Source organism: Perca flavescens, chromosome 19 (genome assembly GCF_004354835.1).
Source record: "Perca flavescens isolate YP-PL-M2 chromosome 19, PFLA_1.0, whole genome shotgun sequence".
Classification (NCBI taxonomy): Eukaryota; Metazoa; Chordata; class Actinopteri; order Perciformes; family Percidae; genus Perca; species Perca flavescens.
Window position 1 is genome coordinate 4,565,330 of NC_041349.1, and position 18,527 is coordinate 4,583,856.

General features: G+C 41.5%; 2 protein-coding genes across 2 annotated transcripts in view; one reads left to right on the forward strand and one right to left on the reverse strand.

Annotated features, from left to right (window-relative positions):
* Nucleotides 1-18,527, reverse strand: part of LOC114546120 (low affinity immunoglobulin gamma Fc region receptor II-like) — a 1,096,214-nt gene that overhangs the window by 793,178 nt on the left and 284,509 nt on the right. The gene's annotated exons all lie outside the window — the stretch shown is intronic.
* Nucleotides 6,234-18,527, forward strand: part of LOC114574050 (uncharacterized) — a 257,231-nt gene continuing 244,937 nt past the window's right edge. Inside the window, exons 1-9 of the mRNA XM_028606346.1 lie at nucleotides 6,234-6,304; nucleotides 6,558-6,593; nucleotides 7,076-7,342; nucleotides 7,422-7,664; nucleotides 8,301-8,492; nucleotides 8,786-8,872; nucleotides 13,534-13,629; nucleotides 14,395-14,490; nucleotides 15,295-15,390. Coding sequence (XP_028462147.1) covers nucleotides 6,274-6,304; nucleotides 6,558-6,593; nucleotides 7,076-7,342; nucleotides 7,422-7,664; nucleotides 8,301-8,492; nucleotides 8,786-8,872; nucleotides 13,534-13,629; nucleotides 14,395-14,490; nucleotides 15,295-15,390 — 1,144 coding nt within the window. The 5' untranslated portion in view covers nucleotides 6,234-6,273. The remainder of the gene's footprint in view (nucleotides 6,305-6,557; nucleotides 6,594-7,075; nucleotides 7,343-7,421; nucleotides 7,665-8,300; nucleotides 8,493-8,785; nucleotides 8,873-13,533; nucleotides 13,630-14,394; nucleotides 14,491-15,294; nucleotides 15,391-18,527) is intronic.

Below are 18,527 nucleotides of genomic sequence, written 5' to 3' on the forward strand. Positions count from 1 at the left end.
ATTAACCAGGGCACACACACACACACACACTCCTCACATGTGCAAACACATTATGCTTAACTGAACATTAACCAATCACTGCTTTAGTATAGGCTTATACATCTAAGGTCAGATAACCTGTTTTGAACAATGAATGCCAACAATAGACAGAGAGCAAGGGGAGGAGGAGGACGACAACAAGGAGGAGGGAAGAAGAAAAAGAAGAGCCATCTCTGATGAGATCAGAGCCACACTTATTCATCATGTGATCAACCATGGATTGACCATGAGAGAAGCCCATCTAGAATAGCTTACAGTTTTTTTCAATTGCTTACACACTAAAATTAAAACTTTCCCACAATTAGCAAAACCTTACACTCAAGGAGCAAAACACCGGCCTAGATTTGCACAACTGTAAGCACATTGTCAGCTTCACACTTTTTTTGTCATTTGCAAAACACTAAACACACTTGTATGCATTTGACACAGAAATGTATCATGATGTCATTTCCTTGCAATTTCAAAGCAAAGGCTTTCAAATGAACACACCCATTAACCAATTGGTTACAGTAAACACAGTCACCAGGTGTGCACACACACTAGTGCTAAATTGTTGACACACCAATCAGGTTTAAGCAATATAAAAAGGCAACAGGTAAGTTCAGCTATCTTCAACAAAAATGGACGGTGTCAGAGGAAGAGTTTACAGTTCAATACCTTCCACCAAACTCCCCCTTTCTAAACCCCATTGACGAGTTCTTCTCAGCATGGCGGTGGAAGGTTTATGATCTCCGGCCCTATGTTTAGATGGCCCTCATTCAAGCTGTGGAGGAAGCATGTGATCAGATTGAAGCAGTATCCATACAAGAGTGGATTCGTCACTCCAAAAGATTCTTCCCACGTTGCCATGCAAATTAAAATATAGCCTGTGATGTTGGTGAGGCCCTGTGGCCAGATCCAGCTAGGCAGAGAGATATTTAGGTTTTTTTCTTTTTTTTTTTATTCGGTTCTGAACTGGTTGTAATTTATGTTACAGTATTACTGTAAGTAAGTACAATGGTACGTTCAGTAATACTGTATGAAAACTGGAAAATGTTTTGTTTAAATGTTCACTATTGACTGACTGACTTGAGTACATAAAAAATATATCTTCGTTAGTCTGCACAATTAGGGTCATGTGGTGTCGGTGAATATATTTTTACACTTTCTCTGTGTAAATTCTAAAAGTGTTTTAGGTTGAGCACAGGAGTGTTTAACTGATTCAAACAGAATCATACCATATGATGGTTGTGTTTATGTTATGACAACAAAATAACTTTTTTTTAAGACATTGTATAGTTTTGACAAACGTGTTCCATTTTGCAAATGATCTGAGGTGTTGTGCTACTTTAGTGTAGTGTTGTGCTGATTGTGTGAAGGATTTGAAAAACCGGGCCTTGTTTTCAAAATTGTGCTTAAGCAATTGAAAAAAACCTGGCATGCAACTATCTAAAGACTTTCAGCATTATACAGTATATCAATCAGACTTTGTTTTGCACAAAGTGAATACAAACCCACCCCCACCCCCGACAGGACACACGCACACACACACACACACACTCTTTATTCTAAAAACGATACCTTTGGTTTACATGTTTGTACTTTTGTTTTCTTGTTTCATGCTACTGTATACAACACTGTGCTATTCTTACAAAACGTAATGTTTTGCCCATGAATTATGTTCTGTTTTACTGTAACATTACATTGTTTAGAGTGCACTTTTCCACTTTCAGAGATTTACTTTCACTCTAGAACATTGTAAATGTAGATATATATTAGATTTAGAACAACAATGTATACATGATAAATCCAAAAATTTACCAAATGGAAAAAAGTGTTTTCCATTCGATGCAAATGCTTCATTTTGAGATGTGTTGATGGCTTTTTGAATGCAGTGTTTCATTTTGAAGCAGATGTGAGGCATTTTGCATTTTGTGTGTGCAGTTTTGGGAAGTTTGTGTAGAGTTGTAATATGCACTGTAATACTGTAACTGTAATGTGTACAGTCAATGTAAACAACACACAAATTTCCTGCTACATTTTGCATGCCATACCAAGTCCTGTTACATGTTACTAGCTGAGAATTAAAAACTGATAAGTTAAATAATATCACACAAAGTTAAAGGGTAACTACTGTTTTTTTCAACCTGGATTTCCTATGTTTTTATGTCTAATGACTGATGGGAATAACAATCTTTACCATTAGTCCAGTATTAAGCGAGATCGCTGCAGTCGGCAGCGGAGAAACAAGCTACAATGTAAGTTAATAGGACAATTGTCCAGCTTGTATTTACCTTCACAAAGTGCTCATTTTGTCACTGACAGACTCAGATTAATGTTCTAAGTGTCTGACAACATTATGGAAACGATTTCTAAGGAGATCGACCTTTCTGTTAACATAAAAACATCCGTGAAATCGCGTTAGCTAAACCCACCAGACTCCATGTAAATAAACAGTAATTTTAGCATTGTAGAATACACTTTATTCAAAGTCTACATAAACAAAATAAAACTATTAAAAGCAGTTTTGGGTCGTCTTTCCACTTTTCCAACCATCACAACTCTAGTTTTTGGTTGAAATAAACACATAGTTTACCGATTTACATGTGGAAGTTGAATGAATGTTTCATTAGTGTTTTTATTGATATACCATTTTCTGATTACCTCTGATGACAGTGGACTTTAGGAGAAGTCCCCCCCCCCCACTCCCCCTCTCACCATCCACAACAACACAGTGTCCACTGTGGATTCCTTTAGGTTCCTGGGATCAACCATTTCACAGGACCTAACATGGTTTCCCCACATTCACTCTGTCCAGAAAAAGGGCCAGCAGAGGTTATTCTTCCTGCGACAGCTAAGGAAGTTTAATCTGCCTAAGGAGCTGCTGACCACTTTCTCTTCAGCCATCATCCAGTCTGTCATCTGCACCTCCATCACTCTCTGGTTTGGGTCAGCCACCAAACGGGACAGGGCCAGACTGCAACGGACAATTAGGGTTGGAGAGAGCATCATTGGAGCTGACCTTCGCTAGATTAGAAATCTAGACGCACCCTAGCAGCAGCAAATGTAAGTTGCAGCCAGGGTCAGTTTAGCAGATCTCCGTTGGCTTGCGAGCTGGAAAAACCAAACTCTAATCAGGCCAATCACATTGTATTTAGCGTCGTTGGGCGGGCTTAACATAATGATGGTAGAGTTGCGGACCCAACATCTTGATGTGGGTCTGGCTTGTCAGGCTAGACCTTCCCTACCTAGGTAAGGACTACTAGCCAGTCAGAAGCAGAGTATGAGGGCGTGCCCTGACAGTACCTAGGTAAGGACTACTAGCCAGTCAGAAGCAGAGTATGAGGGCCCTGACAGTACCTAGGTAAGGACTACTAGCCAGTCAGAAGCAGAGTATGAGGGCGTGCCCTGACAGTAGCTAGGTAAGGACTACTAGCCAGTCAGAAGCAGGGTATGAGGGCGTGCCCTGACAGTAGCTAGGTAAGGACTACTAGCCAGTCAGAAGCAGAGTATGAGGGCGTGCTCTGACAGTACCTAGGTAAGGACTACTAGCCAGTCAGAAGCAGAGTATGAGGGCGTGCCCTGACAGTACCTAGGTAAGGACAACTAGCCAGTCAGAAGCAGAGTATGAGGGCGTGCCCTGACAGTACCTAGGTAAGGACTACTAGCCAGTCAGAAACAGAGTATGAGGGCGTGCCCTGACAGTAGCTAGGTAAGGACTACTAGCCAGTCAGAAGCAGAGTATGAGGCTCTGACAGCGTGCTCTGACAGTACCTAGGTAAGGACTACTAGCCAGTCAGAAGCAGAGTATGAGGGCGTGCCCTGACAGTACCTAGGTAAGGACTGCTAGCCAGTCAGAAGCAGAGTATGAGGGCGTGCCCTGACAGTACCTAGGTAAGGACTACTAGCCAGTCAGAAGCAGAGTATGAGGGCGTGCTCTGACAGTACCTAGGTAAGGACTACTAGCCAGTCAGAAGCAGAGTATGAGGGCCCTGACAGTACCTAGGTAAGGACTACTAGCCAGTCAGAAGCAGAGTATGAGGGCGCGCCCTGACAGTAGCTAGGTAAGGACTACTAGCCAGTCAGAAGCAGAGTATGAGGGCGTGCCCTGACAGTAGCTAGGTAAGGACTACTAGCCAGTCAGAAGCAGAGTATGAGGGCGTGCCCTGACAGTAGCTAGGTAAGGACTACTAGCCAGTCAGAAGCAGAGTATGAGGGCATGCTCTGACAGTACCTAGGTAAGGACTACTAGCCAGTCAGAAGCAGAGTATGAGGGCGTGCCCTGACAGTACCTAGGTAAGGACTACTAGCCAGTCAGAAGCAGAGTATGAGGGCGTGCTCTGACAGTACCTAGGTAAGGACTACTAGCCAGTCAGAAGCAGAGTATGAGGGCCCTGACAGTACCTAGGTAAGGACTACTAGCCAGTCAGAAGCAGAGTATGAGGGCGTGCCCTGACAGTAGCTAGGTAAGGACTACTAGCCAGTCAGAAGCAGAGTATGAGGGCGTGCCCTGACAGTACCTAGGTAAGGACTACTAGCCAGTCAGAAGCAGAGTATGAGGGCGTGCCCTGACAGTAGCTAGGTAAGGACTGCTAGCCAGTCAGAAGCAGAGTATGAGGGCGTGCCCTGACAGTACCTAGGTAAGGACTACTAGCCAGTCAGAAGCAGAGTATGAGGGGCGTGCCCTGACAGTACCTAGGTAAGGACTACTAGCCAGTCAGAAGCAGAGTATGAGGGCGTGCCCTGACAGTAGCTAGGTAAGGACTACTAGCCAGTCAGAAGCAGAGTATGAGGGCGTGCCCTGACAGTAGCTAGGTAAGGACTACTAGCCAGTCAGAAGCAGAGTATGAGGGCGTGCCCTGACAGTACCTAGGTAAGGACAATTAGCCAGTCAGAAGCAGAGTATGAGGGCGTGCCCTGACAGTAGCTAGGTAAGGACTACTAGCCAGTCAGAAGCAGAGTATGAGGGCGTGCCCCTGACAGTACCTAGGTAAGGACTGCTAGCCAGTCAGAAGCAGAGTATGAGGGCGTGCCCTGACAGTACCTAGGTAAGGACTACTAGCCAGTCAGAAGCAGAGTATGAGGGCGTGCTCTGACAGTACCTAGGTAAGGACTACTAGCCAGTCAGAAGCAGAGTATGAGGGCGTGCCCTGACAGTAGCTAGGTAAGGACTACTAGCCAGTCAGAAGCAGAGTATGAGGGCGTGCCCTGACAGTACCTAGGTAAGGACTGCTAGCCAGTCAGAAGCAGAGTATGAGGGCGTGCCCTGACAGTACCTAGGTAAGGACTACTAGCCAGTCAGAAGCAGAGTATGAGGGCGTGCTCTGACAGTACCTAGGTAAGGACTACTAGCCAGTCAGAAGCAGAGTATGAGGGCGTGCCCTGACAGTAGCTAGGTAAGGACTACTAGCCAGTCAGAAGCAGAGTATGAGGGCGTGCCCTGACAGTACCTAGGTAAGGACTACTAGCCAGTCAGAAGCAGAGTATGAGGGCCCTGACAGTACCTAGGTAAGGACTACTAGCCAGTCAGAAGCAGAGTATGAGGGCTTGCCCTGACAGTACCTAGGTAAGGACTACTAGCCAGTCAGAAGCAGAGTATGAGGGCGTGCCCTGACAGTACCTAGGTAAGGACTACTAGCCAGTCAGAAGCAGAGTATGAGGGCCCTGACAGTACCTAGGTAAGGACTACTAGCCAGTCAGAAGCAGAGTATGAGGGCCCTGACAGTACCTAGGTAAGGACTACTAGCCAGTCAGAAGCAGAGTATGAGGGCTTGCCCTGACAGTACCTAGGTAAGGACTACTAGCCAGTCAGAAGCAGAGTATGAGGGTGTGCCACACTAGCAGCTAGGTGAGCATTATAACGTGTGTTACAAAGTGACCACGTTTGTCTCTGAAGTAAAGGCTGGACTACAATAGAGCTGTTTGGAGCAGTTGGTGAACAGTGTTTTCTGTTGGAGATGGTAAGTCCCTTTGGGGTGGACTTTGGGCTTTTTCACTTTGTAAACCTATAACATGCACAAAAAATATATATAACATAATAAAGGAAAGGGAAAAAGCCAAAAAGCACAATATGAGCACTTTAAAAGGTCATTAGTTTTCTCTTATTCCATATTTCATGACATATGAATACACACAACAAAAAAAACTGCAAGTGCTTGTTAGAAAACCTCAACAGTAACATGTGACAAGGAAGGAGGTGGGCGTTATTCGGTGTGTCTGGTTAGACATTAATGTGCTGATCTCAGAACATTTCAAATGGAGGACTCGTCTCTACAGCTGCTGCTGGGTAAGTTCAACTTAATGTGTCAGGGTTTGTCAGTTCTAAAACATATCTGAGGTTCTGAGAACAGCAGTGAGTTAAAGAGTGCCTGATGTATGCAAAAACCTCAACCAAACAGGGACAAGAGATTGTGAACTTCATTGATCGTTGTTTTACTATCTAATATTAACGCATAGTTGTTTTTCGGAGCTCTATAACCACAGTTCTCTTTTGATGTCTTGTTGCAAATTAAACTAAACTGAGGTGCATTTCTCTTCAGTTCTAAACTCATTGCTGAGCTGCACAACAAACCAAGGTCAGTACACTTCTTTTGTGACAAATGAAAAGTTATTTACTCCATGATAGAAAAGTTAGTGTTTTGGACAGTGTTTGAAGAGGGAAACAGCTAGTTTATAAAAGTATAATAAAACAGTTATTAAAGGACTGGACAGCAAAAGATAAAACGGATAACTGATGAAAAACTTAATTTACACGCTTCTTTTGAAGGTAAGTAATATCAGGAGGTTTATGGAGCAAAAGTATTAATATATCGGACACAAAAAATGATTTACAATCAGACCCCAAATATTCTGCTGTGTCACCAACTTTGAGAATTACATTTAAAAAGAAGAGTTTTGCTCACCTCCTCCCTCCATTACTGAAACACAGAGATCATTCTTGCATTTTAGCAGTGAACAGACATCAGAAAGAATGATTATGAGGAATGTTGACAAAATAAGTTTCTTCAAAATGCAAAATATCATCCATAACTGCATCTTTCTGTCCTCCTCCCTCCAGCCTCTCTGACTGTGAGTCCCAGCAGCTCACAGATGTTTGAAGGACAGTCTGTCTCTCTGAGCTGTGAGGAGGACGACAGCTCTGCTGGATGGACTCTGAGGAGGAACACGACCGGAGACACCGGGACCAAGAAGTGTGACGACTGGGGAGGAAAGTCTGCTGGTTCTTCCTGTAACATCAGCTACATGGACCCAGGGGACAGTGGAGTTTACTGGTGTGAGTCCAGAGAGGGAGCAACCAGTAACAGCATCACCATCACTGTCACTGGTAAGATCAGACTGTGGAGTCAGTATTGATGAAGCTGTGTGTGAATGGATGACATGCTGTAGTTTGTCTCTGTGTTGAGGTGGACCAGTGATCCTGCAGAGTCCTGTCCTCCCTGTGATGGAGGGAGAAGACCTCACTCTGACCTGTAAAACAAAGACCTCCTCCAACCTCCCAGCTGGTTTCTATAAAGATGGCTCCTTCATCAGGAATGAACCTGCAGGTCACATGACCATCCACCATGTTTCCAGGTCTGATGAAGGCCTCTACAGGTGCAACATCAGCAGTGTTGGAGAGTCTCCACCCAGCTGGGTCTCTGTCACAGGTGAGGAGGTTAAAGGTTTTTCTTAATCGTAGGGCGCTTTCACACCTACAGCTCTATAGACTTTGATTTGGGGGTATCATTTTTGGTTCTGTTTGTGTTTACACTACACTTTGTCACATGCACCAAACCTCGTCTTTGTGATGATGATGATGATGATGATGATGTGTGGTCATTATAGGTTATGGATCTGAAATAACGTCTGTAAATTGTGTGCAAGGTGAAATTGCAGGCTAGTTAATGGATTGATTTTTTGTTCACTTCCTGTGTGTGTCTGATTGCGTTCTGACGTGAAGTGACCGAAATCTTGAACACTTGGTAAAAAAACTGTGACCTTCGTTATTTGGTCTGCACCAGAGTTTGAATGAGCTTTCACACCGCCCCAAACCAACGGGCGTATCCAAGCTCCAGGGTTGGGTTAACACGATGTGGAAGCACCCTAACACACCGTCTGATATTAGATATCTCTACCTCTAACTAGACCAATGGAATTCACTCAGTTACAGACATGATACAGAACATTGATGTTAAAAGTCTAAAGCTTCACATAAAAAAGGAGGAACAGTGAAATAGCTGAACGTGTTATCTATTTACTTTGATTCTTATGCTTTTAATTAAATATAGTTTTGTTCATTTTAGAGAAACCCACGACTACAAGTCCTCCTACAATCTCCACTATCTCTGGCTCCACCAATTCTTCCCCTCCCGCCTCCAGTCCTGGCTCCTCTACTCCTCCCCTTGTGTTGGGGTCCGTGGTTTCAGTCTGTGTCCTGGTTCTCCTGGTTCTCCTGGTTCTCCTGGTGAGACGATGCATCCGTAAGAAACCAAAAGGTTAGTCTCAATAAGACTCATATTGAGCTGCAGTTCAAAATCTAAATTTACTGTTATTTACAATTTCAGAATTTGAGTGAAGTGTTCAAACAACTGTTTCTTCAAGTCAAACGTCTCTTAGGATTCTCACAAATCACTATTCTGTTGTTGATAAACCATCCTCACCACGAGGGCCCTTTAGCATGCTAAAGCTTGTGATTGTGTCACATAATCTTCATCATGTTTCCATCTTTACGGATGTCTCTTTAGTGATTAAAGTGATTGAAATTTATGTTAACTTTGGTTCATTTCAGCTGAAGTAGAAGCTGGAGAAGATGACGTCACATACAGTGATGTCACAATATTACGTAACCTGCAGCAGCCAATCAGACGGAGCAGAGGTAAAGATGTTTTTATTGATTTTCAGAAGAAAACTGAGCATGTTCTTGTTTTAATGTCCTGAGAGGACGTTTGGGGAAAAGAGCATTTTATAAAATAAGGATATTTTAAAAACTAAATCAATGTTTTTAGTCCACAACAGTGTTGTCTATTTTAGTAGATAACAGGGTGTGTTGTGCGTTCCATGAGAGGCTGGGTGTGTTGTACCCTGTGGTTAAACACCTCTAACAGCTCTAACAGCTCTGTGGTCGTCCAGTTTCCTGTTTCTAATAGCAACCCTTCAGCTGAGTGGGGGTCTGCACACGCTTCACTGCAGGACACAGGACTAAACAAAGATGATATACAGTGCTCAGCATAAGTGAATACACCCATGCTAAAATTGACTAAAATAATAAATAAATGTTCTTCCTTAAAATACAGGGGGCATAAAAAATAGCCCTAAATCATCACATACCCATAAGATCATCTCTCAATGCAAATCAAACCAGCTTAGGCTAACTGAAATAAAACCATGCTAATCTCTAGGTATGGTGAAGAGTATGTGATGATGTAGGGGTATGGTGAAGGGTATGTGATGATGTAGGGGTATGGTGAAGGGTATGTGATGATGTAGGGGTATGGTGAAGGTTATGTGATGATGTGGGGGTATGGTGAAGGGTATGTGATGATGTGGGGGTATGGTGAAGGGTATGTGATGATGTGGGGGTATGGTGAAGGGTATGTGATGATGTAGGGGTATGGTGAAGGGTATGTGATGATGTGGGGGGGTATGGTGAAGGGTATGTGATGATGTAGGGGTATGGTGAAGGGTATGTGATGATGTAGGGGTATGGTGAAGGGTATGTGATGATGTGGGGGTATGGTGAAGGGTATGTGATGATGTGGGGGTATGGTGAAGGGTATGTGATGATGTGGGGGGGTATGGTGAAGGGTATGTGATGATGTGGGGGTATGGTGAAGGGTATGTGATGATGTGGGTTATGGTGAAGGGTATGTGATGATGTGGGGGTATGGTGAAGGGTATGTGATGATGTGGGGGTATGGTGAAGGGTATGTGATGATGTGGGGGTATGGTGAAGGGTATGTGATGATGTGGGGGTATGGTGAAGGGTATGTGATGATGTGGGGGGTATGGTGAAGGGTATGTGATGATGTGGGGGTATGGTGAAGGGTATGTGATGATGTGGGGGGTATGGTGAAGAGTATGTGATGATGTGGGGGTATGGTGAAGGGTATGTGATGATGTGGGGGTATGGTGAAGGGTATGTGGTGATGTGGGGCTATTTTAATTCCAAAGGCCAAGGGAACTTTATCAGGATGCATAGTATCCTGGATCCATGAAATAACTGAGAAACACAAAGAAAATTGGGGTGTTTAAATGTTGGATTTTTCCTAATTTCTTTAATTAAGGCATTGAGATCAATTTCCAAGAGATGATTTTTTGATTCCTTTTTTTAGTCAACTTTAGCATGGGTTTCACTTATGCTGAGCACTGTATATAAACTATAAATTTGCAGATTTACATATCTCTGTATTTTATAACTTACAATATATCTAAAGTAATGGAATATGTTCATGTAAACAGTAAAATGCCGTTGTAAAGGAAACCACAGGAGCAGCACAACTGTGTTTAAAGGGTTAGGATTAGATAAATATATAATTATTTATTAATCATTTGCCATTAATTTCACTTAAAGGGATACTTCATCGATTTAGCATTAAGCTTTGTATCAGTAGAAACCCGGTAGTATTTTCGAATGACCGTGCTTCCCTCCCTCGTGTCCCCCTGAGAGAGATCTCTGTATTGTGTGTCGGGAAAAAATCTTCTGATGACGTAAAACGACGATTTTTGCGTCAACGGAAGATGTTTTGCCCAGAGGCAATGGATTACAGCCAGTAGTAGGAGCTACTTCTGCATGTTTTCAACTTGGCCATAGGGGGTTGGACTGTTGTCTTTATCTGATGGTTCCCGAAGCAAAATGAGTGTCAGCCATCTTGAAGTCTCGCTAAACTGGCTCTGTCTTTTCCTATGGTCTTTTCAGCAGAAAACTTTACAATTATGTTCATTCAAACTACCGCACATGTGTACCGGGATACATTGGTACAGATTGGAAAATATGCAGGAAATTTTATTACAGACGGAATACTCGACACACTACGCAAGCTCCGCAAAATACGGAGACCAGCACCTAAGCCTGCGGGGTCGCCCGATGCCGCTAGCCGAGGAAAGGGACCTCGACAGCGGTGTGCAGGAGTTCGAGGTGACCTAGGTGGAAAGACAACACTAGCCGGCCACCTGTGCCATCCATCCTGCTACAAGTGTCCGCTCATTAGAAGGAGATGTTAAAATTTTCTCCATAAAAATGTAATGGGAAACGTCATTAAACAATTGTTTTATCCCATTTGGACTACTGTTCAGGGGTTTGGTCAGGTGCTGCCATATCAACTATAAAGAAATTGCAAATTGCTCAGAATAAGGCACTAAGGTGCCCACTCAGATCTAGCGTTGATGCAATGCATGGCTGCCTATCCTGGTTAAGTGTAAGGAATAGATTAACTGCCTCATTGCCCAACTTTACTAGAAATATTTTAGTGACTAAACAGCCGAAGGTGTTGTATCAGCATCTTGGTCTTAGTTCTGATAAACATGACTACAGCACTAGGCATGCTACGGAGGGCATATTCACATTACCTAAGGTAAGAAGAAACAAAGGGAAACACCATAGTATATAGATTAATTGGAATGCAATGCCTAGTCATGTCATTCAAGAAAATAGAACATCTCTATTCAAAGTATTACTTAAAGAACATCTCCTAGCAGAGCAGTACTCTGTATTGGCTAATACTCAATGAATGCTGTTAGTATCATTGAGGGTTTTATGTGTGCATTTGCTTGGTCATATTATCAGTGATCAATGTCATAATCTCATCTCTACATTCTGTGAATAATTTAAACTAGGTGTTGTAGTGTGTTGTTTTGAATGTTGTTATGTCTTGTTATTATTTTTGGTTGTTTTTCTTTCAGTGAGTTATTAAATTATGTTTTTTGGCGGTTGTTTTTAATGAAATGAGGCACGGCAATGTATAGCTGCACAAGTTTTGGGTGGACTCCAGGAAAAATAGCTGTGGCTATGGCCCAAGCTAATTGAGATCCCAATAAATCAAAAATCAAATGCCTTCAGTCTGTACACATGCAGGAATCATGTTATGTTACTGCTGATGAAGACCTGACATTTCCTGATTTTACCATTTTATAATAAAATCATTTAAATTAGAAAATAGCTGGCTGGGGCAGGGGGATTTTTACTGTGAAGAATTTATAAAAAATAAAGCCACTGATTTGAGTCTTCCAGCCTTTTCCGTAGCAAAAGAAAACACTGTCTAACTCTGGTAATGCAAGACTAATAAATAACTAAAGGAGATGACGTAAGATCAGGAATATCTGGAGTAATATCCTTCATATTGGTGAATTCTGGGACATTTTACTAAAAATAAACACACAATTTCGTGGTTTCTGGCATGAGAAATACTTTGCGTAGTTCTGCACGTAGTTGAGTGTATTTGAACTACTGCACGTAGTTCAAATGTGTCCTGGCGGCCCAGGACACATTTTCTGTTCTCATTAGTGGGGTTCTATCAACGCATTTCATCTGCATTTTGAAGTATCGCATTTTCCTTTTTCAAAAAAGAGTTAATGTGCAAAATGAGAGATGGAAACAGTTTTGCTGAATAAGTTGTGACGTAATTCACATGACAACAGTCCCGGTATTTATCGGATGGGGATCAGGATACAGGTGCCATCCAGGGCGCCGTACACTTGTGGCACAATGTGCGTAGTGGAGTTGCGGTGCGCTGTAGCCTGTGCCTTGACATGTTGGGTATATTGACGAATTGGTTCAACACCTTGAATGGTACGGCCCTGCACACCAGGCATACACAGCGGTGAACGGTTGTCTCGCTATCACCAAATGTCTCTGCCACAACCCTGTATTCTGCACAGCACTTGTACAATGCTACCTTTCTCCATTTAGCCAAAGAACTTAGCTTCTAAACTCTTTGATTTAGCAACCCGGTTTGCAATCTACAACTATGCGTAACGTCAACTTGTGACGAAACTACGCTTTGCATAGTCCAGTTCATTCGCTCTAAAGCAGTTAATGGTAACGCTTCTAATTCGCATTCATTTTTTTCTTTTTTGCATCATTTTAAAAGTTCGCTTTAAATTCGCTTGACAATTAGATGGAAACATGACTACTGTTATTAAGAATGTGGACACATGTGGCCTAAACCAAATGTGTTTTTTTATAATCCGATCTCAATGCGTCTCCAATGCACCCTGAGTGAGGGAATTGTTGGGTCTTTGTAAATTATAGAGTGTGGTCTACACCTAGTCTATCTGTAAAGTGTCTTGAGATAACTCTTGTTATGATTTGATACTATAAATAAAATTGAATTCAATTTAATTGAGTGTTTTCACCTGTACTTAGAGCGGTCCTCTTGTGATTTGTACTTCCCCTTAACCAGTAGACTTTGAAACTTCTGTCTTACAACTATATCCTGAAATTTGCTGCTGAAATGTATCACGTATCCTTTTCTAATACTATGGAAAATAGTATTATTGATTGTAGTAAAAGTTAAAAAATTAATGTCATTTCTTTTCCAGAGAGTGATCCTGCTGCAATCTACTCCGGAGTGAGAACAGGAGACGTCAGTTATGGACAAATAGTGATCAAAGACAAGAAGACAAACAGGAAGAGAGGTACAGCTCCTCTTCTATGTCCCCATCACTAGAAACATCTGTTAGAGGAGAACACACAACAGTTCAGCTGCTCACTTTCTATCAAACAAACATGAGGAAATAGTGACTATATTTTTAGGGACTATTTTCAGCTGTGGATTAATCCTCATCTGGTGCTCTAGTGAGTATTTGTGAATGAACTACAGTGTTTGTTCATGGTGATGAGGAAACATGTCATTTAGTGCAACAGGGACCATTGTTACATGCACAATATTCAGTGTTTTTTCCCCTTATTCCGAAAAAGACATTATTCTGACTAAGCCACTTTGAATTTAATTGAATTGAGGGAGAGGGAGAGGGAGAGAGAGACAGAGACAGAGACAGAAAGAGAGACAGAGAGGGGGGGGAGAGAGAGACAGACAGACAGAGAGAGAGAGAGACATAGAGGCAGAGAAACAGAGATAGAGACAGAGAGACATCATGACTGGTTCCTCCTGTGGTCAACATGTCTCTAAAAAAGAACACCTCTGTTAGCGAGAAGTCTAGTTCACATGAACTGGGTTCCCATTTAAGCCCTGCCATCAGCAACAAGTGTTAAGAAGATAAGAAAACTGTGACATTTTAAGTTGTACTTCCCCTTATGTAGACTTTGACGCTTGTGTCTTAAAGCTATATCCGGAAATTTGCTGATTAAATGTATCAACTATTAGGTCCTTTTCTATACTATGGAAAATAGTATTATTGATTGAAGTAAAACTTAAATAATCAATGTCATTTCTTTTCCAGAGAGTGATCCTGCTGCAATCTACTCCGGAGTGAGAACAGGAGACATCAGTTATGGACAAATAGTGATCAAAGACAAGAAGACAAACAGGAAGAGAGGTACGGCTCCTCTTCTATGTCTCCATCTCTAGAAACATCTGTTAGAGGAGAACACACAACAGTTCAGCTGCTCACTTTCTATCAAACAAACATAAGGAAATAGTGACTTTATTTTTAGGGACTATTTTCAGCTGCGGATTAATCCTCATCTGGTGCTCTAGTGAGTATTTGTGAATGAACTACAGTGTTTGTTCATGGTGATGAGGAAACATGTCATTTAGTGCAACAGGGACCATTGTTACATGCACAATATTCAGTTTTTTTCCCCCTTATTTCGAAAAAGACATTGTTCTGACTAAGCCACTTTGAATTTAATTGAATTGAGAGAGAGGGAGGGAGGGAGAGGGAGAGGGAGAGGGAGAGGGAGAGGGAGAGGGAGAGAGAGAGACAGAGACAGAAAGAGAGACAGAGAGGGGGGTGGGAGAGAGAGACAGACAGACAGAGAGAGAGACAGAGAGACAGAGAGGCAGAGAAACAGAGATAGAGACAGAGAGACATCATGACTGGTTCCTCCTGTGGTCAACATGTCTCTAAAAAAGAACACCTCTGTTAGCGTGAAGTCCATTTCACGTGAACTGGGTTCCCATTTAAGCCCTGCCATCAGCAACAAGTGTTTAGAAGAAAAGAAAACTGACATTTTAAGTTGTACTTCCCCTTATGTAGACTTTGACACTTGTGTCTTAAAGCTATATCCGGAAATTTGCTGATTAAATGTATCAACTATTAGGTCCTTTTCTAATACTATGGAAAATAGTATTATTGATTGTAGTAAAAGTTAAATAATCAATATCATTTCTTTTCCAGAGAGTGATTCTGCTGCAATCTACTCCGGAGTGAGAACAACAGACGTCAGTTATGGACAAATAGTGATCAAAGACAAGAAGACAAACAGGAAGAGAGGTACGGCTGCTCTTCTATGTCTCCATCACTAGAAACATAAGACAAGTGTGTATATATTCATGCTGATGAAGGTACATGTCACCCAAAGCAACAGCTACTACGTTTACATACACAGATTATTCAGTTTTTCGGAAAAGAAACCATATTCCGAATAAGCTGTTGAAAATGAATGAAAATGAATATTCCACTAATATTCCTGTTTAAATACAGCAGTTACAAAACAGGATATTTTTATAAAGTGTTCCAGCGGTGGAGGACTTGTTGGAGCGTATAAACACAGCGTCCCTCTTTCATTCCTTCAACCAGCTTCTAGAAAAGGTCGGCTAATATTGAAAAACCTGTTGATATCCAAGTTTTTGATAATGTTTACAAGTAGCCGTGTTTCTCCTTTTCGTTTGGCCATGCATCTCTTGATGACAGAGTCCATTTTTAATCATGGACTTTCACTGCATGTTGGATAGTTCTGGCCTCTGGTCTTACCTTGTCGAACATTAACCCTTACTTGGTTAAAGACCATTTATTTGCTAGACATTGTTGAATAATTCCTGTCATGATTTAGCAACTTATGGCTAATATAGGTCACCGAGTGTTCCCACCAACCCCTGTTCCCAAAGCGTTGGCATGAACAGCGAACGTGTCCCTGAAGTCTAGTGTACTTTGGACCATCAAGTCGTCCACTGCTGGAACACTTTGAAAAACATCCTATTTTAAATGGCTGCATAAAAAAACGAAATATTAGTGGACTATTCACTTTCATTAGCCATGTAAACAGCCTTGTCAAAATGTTGTCTTTTTGGGAATAAGGGCAAAACCCAAAACATTTTGTGCCTGTAAACATATTCAATTATGGGTTTTTAACAACAATGTGTGGCACAGAGGAAGAAGATAAATCAGGCTTTGATAGACACACAATACCTGTTGTTTTGAGTCTGAATATGAGAGTCATTAAGAAGACAAAACATGTAAAATAACATCGGACTAATTCTTTAAGAAGACAACAGACTAATAGGAATGTTCATCCTGTCTCAAAGTCAGATTTAAGTTTGGATATAAAAGAGGAGACAGACTCAGCAGATAGAAATATACTTTGTTTCCTGCTTCTCAAACTGACCATTAATACAACTAATAATTGCATAGTGTTTTCCACTCTGAGTGTGAAACCACAGCAGCAACTTCCTCCTGTTAATTCCAGGAAACTAATATGTGACACCGGTGAGGTTTGTCTCAACTGTCTCTGCGAGCAGCTTTGTGGTCGTCCTCTTTCCTGTTTCAGAAAAATGCCCTCTGGCCTGTTCTTCCTTTGTTCACAGCAGGGCTAAAAACCTGCAGCCATGTCCATAACCACTCTAGTAATAATTATACATTAAAAATCCTACAGCAGTAGTATTCTTCTTTACATTACACGTGTTGCCGTACTACTGGTAGCACTATTAGGAGTTGTCGATATACTAAGAGCACTGGACCAATACCTGCAGTAATGTAAGTTTCCAATCTTTATGCTAAGCTAAGCTAACCACTTTCAGCTCTGTACTGAACATACAGAAAATGAAACTTATAATCATCCCCTTTCACTATCAAGAAGAAAGATAATAAGAAGATTTGCTAAAATATGTGGGAATACAATGAACTATTCCTATACATAGATGTTAGTAAGTACAGAAGGACAAAAACAATGACTATGTTTACATGCACAAAATATTCCGGTTTTTGGCTCTTTTTCTGAAGATCCAAATAGAATATGATGTTTATATAACCTGTATTAAATTCAGAATGTTTACAACGTTTACAAGGGATAGACGGATTATCGGCCCGGGCGGATTATCGGGCCGTTTTTGGCCGTTTGCAGATTATCTGTATCAGTGTTTTATTTGCCTGATAACCGATAAAATTAATGAATTAAAAAGTGGTCTACTTTGGCTCAGCTACAGCTCTGTGTCTGTCCCTCTGCTCCGGTTTCACTCACCACTGAGTCTCACTTAGGCTACGTTCAGACTGCAGGCAAAAGTAGCCCAAATCGGATTTTTTTTTTGGGGTCAAGTGACCAGGTCAGACTTCTTCAGAAGTATCTTGCCCAGATATGATTTTTTTCAAATCTGATTTAGACCACTTCCATATGTGGTCCTGAATCAGACCCAGATCTGATTGTTTTCAATGCGGCCGCAGTGTGAACAACCAAGGAGGATTTGATGTAGATTGACTTTTACGTCAATCTACATCAACATTTGTCACAATTGTGCGTCGGCGGGAGTTATCCCTAGACACAGACAGTAACATTACAAACTTGACTAGGCCTACTAAAATGGAGAAGAGTGATGCGTCTCTGTGAAGCTATTCACAATGCAGTCCCACCAATCTTGGCTTCATCTCTGCACACCATCACAACACAGACCTCTGTAGTGAATTTGCAGCCATACCCCCGCAGAAGGCTAAAATAGCCAATTTGTCTCCCTTTCTCTGCATTCTTCTCCTCCTCAGCACCTGCTCATTAATGTTACGGCTACCTATTACTCTATTACATAAACATTTTGAAATAAAAGCAAACATGCTTACTTCATCCATAACCTCCCTAACTTTAGTGCAACAGCGTGCTGCGTCTGATGTCATTGTTATTGTTCTTTTGATCATGCGGGTCAGTTCGAAAACGCAAACAGTTCACACTGGAATCTGATATAGGCCACATTTTAAAAGGGTCATGGGAACATCCAAACAAAACATCAGATCTGAGCAAAAAAATCTGAATTAAGCATAATTAAGCATTAAGCCTAAATGTCCCGCCCACAACACTATCTTTTTTTACTTGGTAGTATGTTGAAAATGTCTCATTTATTAAATAATTGCTTAAAGCGTTTGAAAAATGTTTTGTGTTGTAACATTTTAAAATCTTAATTTCAATTTAAAGATTTTTAATTTTCACTGTAAACGCATATCGGTTCCAAATATCAGTTATCGATTTCATTAACTTTGGTTTCATCGGCCTTTAAAAACAAGTATCTGTCGACCCGTAATGTCCACACGGTCTTTTAAATTGAGTCTGCAGTCTCTGTTTCTTTTGTTCATATCTGTTATTAAAGACGTGTCTGAACTAACCGCCAAAATAAAAGCAGGAAGCGGTTGATCTTCCTCATTTTATTTTAATT